We start from the raw sequence: 7575 nt of genomic DNA on the forward strand, positions 1-7575 counted from the left end.
AATATTTTTTTTGGTTTGTTTTATTAATCTAAAAGAGAGCTCCCAATTTTATTTAGTATGTTTACTTATCCCTTATATTGAACAAATATGTGGTTTGTGAACTGTGAAAAATCTAATTAAATGTAGAAACCCACAGTCTTTATCCAGCACTCAGGCAACTCCACCTTGGCTCCCTGTTACCCACCGTTATAAACTCTGTGCTTTGAATCTAAAAGGAGAAATCAAACAATGTATCCATTTCTCCTCATTTGCAATGTATAAAATAGGTTAATCAGAATTGTGATATCATTTGCAAAAACTGAACATACATTTAATAGAAAAAAATCACCTCAAGCTATAGGTCATTTGCAATGTCTTACGAAATGCAATTTCCAGAGATGGGGCAATTCCCCTTTAACAGTTTATTTAGATGTCTTTATTGTAACACTTTAGTAATTATAAATTATGTAATTACCTTTTCATAATGATGTGGTTTTTTTTTTGTGTGTGTGTATTTTTTAATCTAGAGCAAGGACATGTCATCACTGTCCCCACCAACTGCTGGTATCCGGACCGTTGATCCAGTTCCCTTAAGGCACGAAGACTGGCCAAGTAACCGTGTGTTTGACCGCCCATCTACTCCGGAGTTTTCCTATCCCATTAACCAGTCACATGCACAGAAAAAAATACATTCCTTACCACAGTGGAGCCCTTCATGTCGTATTCATGGAGCACTGAGAGATCCAGAGTTTCAGCACAACGGTAAAAATAATATCTCCTAGCGTTGCACTTAAAATTAATTTATAATATTATTTATAGTAGCAGTGCTTTTAATAGGCATAGACATTTCAATCCTGCAGATTAGCTCAGTGCAGATAACTAATAGCTCCTTGCAGGAGCTTCCGGCAGCAGGTGATTGCAGCAACAAAGATCCAATTCTTTAAGTGCCAGGGCACTCCTGACACCACAGCCATTTCAGCGGGCTGTAGTGGTTATAATGCTTGGAGTGTTTAAGGGACCACTAAAGTCACCTAGGCCCCGTCATCTCAATGTAGTGCTATGGGTGCAGTGTCCCTGTCCTTTTAACCATGCAATGTAAATCATTGCTGTTTTTTTCGTTTTTTTTTTTTTTAGAATCTTTACATTGCAGGATCAAAGCCACCTGTACTGACTGCCACTAGGATCGCTTCTGTAGTACTGACCAAGTAAAACTCAGTCACTGGATGCCAAAGTCCTCTTAGGAAAGCATTGATTCAATGCTTTCCTATGGGGAAGCTTGAGTGCGTACGTGGAACTCGCCGAACATGTGCAAATGGTCCTCTAAAATGAGCATTTGATTGGATCAATGATGGATGAAACAAGCCTCCTTCATGACATTACGGGAGTGGGGGGTAGGAGGGGGGGCTATGTAACTACAAACAAGGACACTAAAGCATTAGACATACAAACCTGCATTCCTAATGCTTTAGCGTTACTTTAAGAAAACAGCCATGTTATTCACAAACTGGAAAAATTCTCTGAGTCGCTGTATAGGTTAGCTGTTCTTGGAATTTTCTTATCAGTTCTTGACAATTCCCAGTTTGGTAAGTTACTGATAATAGTTATATATGTTGAATGACAACAGACTTGTACCTACATTAGCAAAGTCATATACTTTGTAAATAGGTAAGAACACATTCCCCGGCTACTTTACAGAATGTGTTGTATCGTGGGGTTATGGTTTAATTCTTCATTTAGATATAGTATCTAGAATCAAGCTGTGGCTACAAACCCAACCTCAGAAATAGAGGTTATGCAAGGATAAGCAGTGTCACTGCATAGCTATGTGAATCCAGACTTGAAATGAATGACAGCAAGCACAATCAAAAAACACAATAAAAGAAATTCATTGTGAAAAGAAACAAGCTGACATAGCTGTTTCTATTGTGAAAAAGACTCATCTCTAACTTGTATCCAATAGAACATCAAACTGTGAATAGATAAAGGGATTGTTAGACCCTCATCCTTGTGTAGGTATAGATTTACAGAACTAATATTCAGGGGTCTTGTCCCACGATATAACACATTGATGAACTATGCATTGTACATTTCTCTTTAGATGGCGAAACCTTTGAACGTTGTACAGCGCTACGGAATCTGATGGCGCTATATAAATAATAATAATAATAAACATAGGCTTATGTCCCTGTATGCCACAATCTGGCACATTCTTTAGGAAGACAAAATACCGCCCGCAGGCACTACCGAGGAAATGATAGATATGCAGTTCATATATCAAAAAAAGCTTAGCACAATTTGGTAAAGATGAATTCCAAGTTAAAGAAGTTGGTTCTCAAAGAGAATAATGCAACTGACCTCCTCAATAAGCTACAGACGCATTTCTAATGTGAAATTTACTCAACACATGGAGAAAATACAATGGTTATTGTTGCTATGTTTATGGCTTTGTGTGTTGTGTTGTTTTGTTTTTTCTAACCTTAAATATAAAACCTATTTTGTTTACTATTTTTTTTCAGGAGATTTTGGAATTCCTGCCTTGTATAAAAGTTCATTAAGTGGGGATCAGAGCATTGATGGTATGTATTTTTCCGCATTCTTTTTGTTACCATTAGCTTGTCATGATATTCCATAGAGTCTTTAAAGCGAATGACAAATAGCAAATGGCGGGTGAAAAAAAATTAAACGCTTGAAGCAATTCATAATGTGTACGTCTTACATTTCATTGCTACTGCCACAGATTGTAAGCTCCTTTGAGAGGACTGTTTTGTCTATCAATTAATTGTTTCTACATATCCCCACTGTATAAATGTTAAACACTGTGAAATATGTCGCCTATGTTAATAATACATGTTGCCATTATATAAATGTTCGTAACATTCAGTCTTTCATAGTCACAGAGATGGCTCAGTAGTTAGTGTCCCAGCTCTCTCCTTTTTGAACCTGCCATCCTGGATCCTAAGAGAATAAGCACAACCTTTTCATTTTTAGTTTTTTTTAGCTATTAAGTAGATGTACGTGCTTGTATTTTTTTCTGCATATTGGAGTTATATGAAAAAAACAGCTTGCAAAAGCTGCAGATCTGCTGCCTGTAGCCCGTGCAAGCCCTCCTCTCTTTCCCTGATACAGACTTTCAGTCTGTGCCGAGTAATACAACAATCAGAGACTTCTCTTTACTGGAACTGTATATGCACGTGATCTTGGCTTACCAGTACTTCTCAATGAGCTCTAGTATAGTGCATTGAGAAGGGGTAGGGAGAGGCATGCATACTCTAGCTGAGTGACACCCAGTGAGGTGTCTGTACTTTTATAAACAAAAGACAGGCTCCAGGTAAAGGAATATTGCAGCCATAAAGCACCTCAGCTTTAAGTAAATAAATAAGTGGACAATTAGAAGATATGGTTTCCTACTTGTAGAGATTATAATTAAAGGAGGCAGAGATGGAGCCGGCGCTAAGGGATCTCGCTGGCTCAGTAAGGTGAGTGTAAAAAGGATTTTAAACAGGCAGTGGGAGCTTCGAGGTAGGCAGGGAGCAGAGGAACATTATAGTGTTAGGAATACAATTTTTTATGCCTAACACTAAAGTATTCCTTTAATATTTTGGCTGCAGGACATTTACCGGATATCTAGGTCTTTTAGAAGTCTTCCTTGATTGGTACCATGAATGTGGTTTTTGGTCTTTTTCAGATGACAGACTCTCACAGATCTCAGCCAGATCAGCAGCTTCAAGCTCTTTTGCATCAGAGATTTTGGAACGAGCGCAGAAAAGAAAAGAACATTTCTGGGGCAAAAAGTGAAACGTAGATGTGACTGCACATTAGCTTATTTTGTAATGATTTTGACGTGGAATCTATATTTTTACTATGTGTTTTTATTTTCTTACTCTAATACAGAAACTGCTCTGCGTGAACCCTTATTTTTTTACATTGCAATTTTTCTTGTTCTTTCTAAATTCTCAGTATATATATTAGTGTATTTGATATTGATACACACAATTTGCAAAACTGCTAAAATAGTCTCTTAAAAGAAACAAAAAAACTGGAGAGAAAAAAAACCTTAAAATCAGGAATGTAAACATGTTTTAAACTCTGCAGTAAAAGTATAAAGAAATAAAATAATGTGTTATTTTGAAACCATTGTGCTAGGCCAATAACTCGAATTAGTTCAAATGGATCTGTCACTTTAAAAACAAATTTTTTTTCTTTTTACACTTGGCATGTCCAAAACTGCCTTTAGCAGGCCCTGTTTTTCTTTGTTTTGTTTTTAAATAGTTTTTTTCAGAGTTACACGTAAGGAAAAGTAGGGGCTACTTTTCCTATTGTATTTCTCGAAGTTTGAGACCATGTACTTACCTCAGTGCAGCTCCACATCATGTCCTGTAGTGGCACATAAGTGGTCAACTGAGGTCAGGTGACACGGCATCTGTGAACTGCCCAGCTATGGGCAAAGTATACTATTTCCGGCTGCTGCCATTTTAGAATCATGAAGATGGTGGCACCAGGGAATGAAGATGAAGAATAAAGTAAGGTAAAACGGGGTCCTGAGATCCAATAATGGTTGGGAGGGGGAACCAGGCGTATAGGCTTTTAGCCGAGGGATCCAAATTGTGACAGATCCGCTTTGCACAGAGTGTTGATAAACTGCTCTTACAGGTACAGAATAACTGCACCAGTGACTCCTTCAGATTTTTAAGTTGACCTTTCATCTGCAGGAGGTAGATAGGAATTAGAATCAATAGGTAGGAAATAGAATTGAATCTATAGAATGTATTCATAAAACCACCAGCAAATATAAAGATTCAATGGTAATCTTACCTGCAGGTTACCACTGCCTCCTCCAAACTGGCTGCCACATCGGATTCCTGCAGCTCCACCTCACCCCAAATGCTCACTGTCATTCTATGAAGTTTGAATTCAACGTGAAGTTCAAATTGCAGGCTGCAATAGTCAAATTGGACAATTTATCCAGTTCAGCTATGTTTTCTGTTCAACTATTTTATCCTAGAATTTGACATTCAAAATGAATTCATGGAAGTTCACACTTTAGAAAATAACCTAGACCAGGGGTGCCCAAAGAGTAGATCTCCAGATGTTGTAGAACTACAACTCCCATGAAGCTTTGCATGCCTTTACAATGGCAAAGCATCGTGGATGCTGCCGTTTTAAAGCATTTGGGGATCTACCTTTTGGGCATCCTTGACCTAGACCAGAGGCAGGCAACCTTTGGCTTTTCAGATGTTGTGGACTACATCCCCCATAATGCTCTGACACCCAGAATGCTGGCAAAGCATCATGAGAGGTGTAGTCCAAAAAATCTGGAGTGCCGGAGGTTGCTTATGCCTGACCTAGACTATGCATTATTTTCCTGTTCCCACCATGCAGACACATTCTAGATGCTGGGGATTTTGCACTTAGTCTTGTGAAAGCAAATGTGTATTCAAGCATCTGTTTCAAAGGCTGTATCTTTCAGATGTCATAAAGGTAACGGGTAAAAACAAAATACAGCCAATAATATTTTATCTACATATTTGCCTTGTAAAATGTATAGATATGTTATTATCTATATTATTGCAAACAAGATCATTTTTGCATGTCTGGAATGCTTTAACCTTTTTTTAATGTTTGTTTATTTTTTGTTGTTTTTTTGCTGTAGCTGTAGATCGTACAAAATTCTCAAAATGCAATTAGCGTGATTTTATCTTAAATGGTATACTTTTATACGTTTGCTTTGTTAGAGCATCCAGACCGTCTAAATGCTAGTTCCAAAGTGATACTATTTAATAATAACATGATACATGTTTGCTTATCTCATTGTGTAGAACATAGTGATGATTATGAAGAGTTTAAATCATCCTATTAAATATTTTATTTATATATTTTTTTAATTTTATTTTGCTTTTATTCACTCTTATTTAAACCTTTAAATAGTCTAAAAATCAATTTACGTGAAAAAATAGCGGTGTTGCTAATTAATCTGTGTATGATATATACTTGAACATGTTCAGCATTTGAGGAAGTCTATTCTATACTTGACAGTACACTCAACTGCACTTTTAGAGGACTTTTTACCTGTAAATAGCTGCTTGTGCCTAGAAGACAGGAATATTGGGTTTTCTAGATGCAACCACAACACAGAATGAAAACCGTTCTGAAAATCTTACTTAAGTGAATGTGGTCAATCTTAGAAGAAAATGTTGTGTGGCTGCTTTTTTTTTTTTTTTTTTTTGCTGATGGTACTTGTTAAAATTCTCATGGTAACAAATGAAGTTTGAAAACCCAGGCAATATATTTTGTAATCGAGCAGCTATATTCAATAAAAAAGCCATTTTTTTTTGTCAAGGTAACTAAATGTTTTTTAAAATGTATTGTGAAACATGTAATCACAGGAAACTTTTAACACACAGAAATACATCCTTTTTCATTCTAGTAAAGTTTTTGCAGTGATTAGAAGTGAAGAGTTTAATTTTATTCAAACCATAGTTCCTTTTAGGTGATACCCATTCTTGTGACTCTCTTGATCTGTGGTTTTTACTGTTGTGTGTGTGTTTTATACTTTAATAAATCTGGTAATTGTTTTTACTATTTGATTCTAAATGATTGACCTAAACCACTTTCCAACTTTTTATATTTTATATTTGATTTCCAGCTCCCCTTTCCAATGTCGGCCTAGATTTAATAATTTTGGATACAGTTTTCAAATGATTTATCTAAAAATGTTGCCATTAACCATTAAAATGGAAATTTATTTAGATAAATTATTTGAAAAGTATCACCAAAAATATGGGATCATTAAATTTTTTTTATCCAAACGTATTAAATCGAGGCCCTTGTCAGTAAGTTATACAGACTAGACGTTACTTGCTAAAGTAGCTGTTGCTTTTTCTCAGCAACAAAATCTTTGAATTACTTCCAGTAGACTATGATAGGACCCTTTAACAGCTGAGGTAGTTACTAACAGGTTTCCAATCTTGTTGCATAATTTGACCAAATGCCACTATATCTTCTAATTCAAAACCCGCTTTTGCTTGGTAGAAGCAGACAAAGTTGTTTACTGCAAACTTATCAAAACGTCCTAGAGAGAGCTGATAGTCTTTCTCCCCGACTCTTTATATTAACAAATATAGTTCAAAATGGAGCCCAATGAGTTGCCTCTAAATTAGTGACAAAGCTTTTATTTTTGTGTCTTTGATTATTACGATGGATTTTTATTTGCCCTTTTTGGGTCGAAGAAAGAACAATGAATAATGAAGATCTCCGGTCAAGACTTGAAATAGTGCTAGTACTATTATTAATATTTAGTTTTGGGGGGGTCAGTTTTTCAAAATTGTAAATTTTTAAAAAAATGTTTTATTATTCTTTATTTTTGCGGTCAGCGTTGACCTCTTCGCATATCACAACTGTAAAGCGAAAACAGCCATTCATAAATGAATGGTATAACAATCACGCCTTCACTATAATAACGACCTATGTTTTTTATGTATATTTACTGCAAAACCCTGCGTGTCAATCGTAGATTGCTATGACAGTGAATTAGGGGGGCTTGTACAAGGCTTTGGGTGCCTGCGTCTTGGCAGAGTAAGTTGCTAACTGCGTGTTGCG

The 7575-nt window shown here is 36.2% G+C and overlaps 1 protein-coding gene across 2 annotated transcripts in view; it reads left to right on the forward strand.

Annotated features, from left to right (window-relative positions):
• MDM1 (Mdm1 nuclear protein) overlaps positions 1-4110 on the forward strand; it is a 37279-nt gene extending 33169 nt beyond the window's left edge. For both annotated transcript variants that reach the window (XM_063447038.1, XM_063447039.1), the window contains 3 exons: positions 507-741; positions 2496-2555; positions 3665-4110. In XM_063447038.1, the coding sequence (XP_063303108.1) occupies positions 507-741; positions 2496-2555; positions 3665-3774 (405 nt within the window). In that variant the 3' untranslated portion in view covers positions 3775-4110. The remainder of the gene's footprint in view (positions 1-506; positions 742-2495; positions 2556-3664) is intronic.
• The last annotated feature ends 3465 nt before the right edge of the window (positions 4111-7575 follow it).

The sequence above is a fragment of the Pelobates fuscus genome, chromosome 3, assembly GCF_036172605.1.
Source record: "Pelobates fuscus isolate aPelFus1 chromosome 3, aPelFus1.pri, whole genome shotgun sequence".
Classification (NCBI taxonomy): domain Eukaryota; kingdom Metazoa; phylum Chordata; class Amphibia; order Anura; family Pelobatidae; genus Pelobates; species Pelobates fuscus.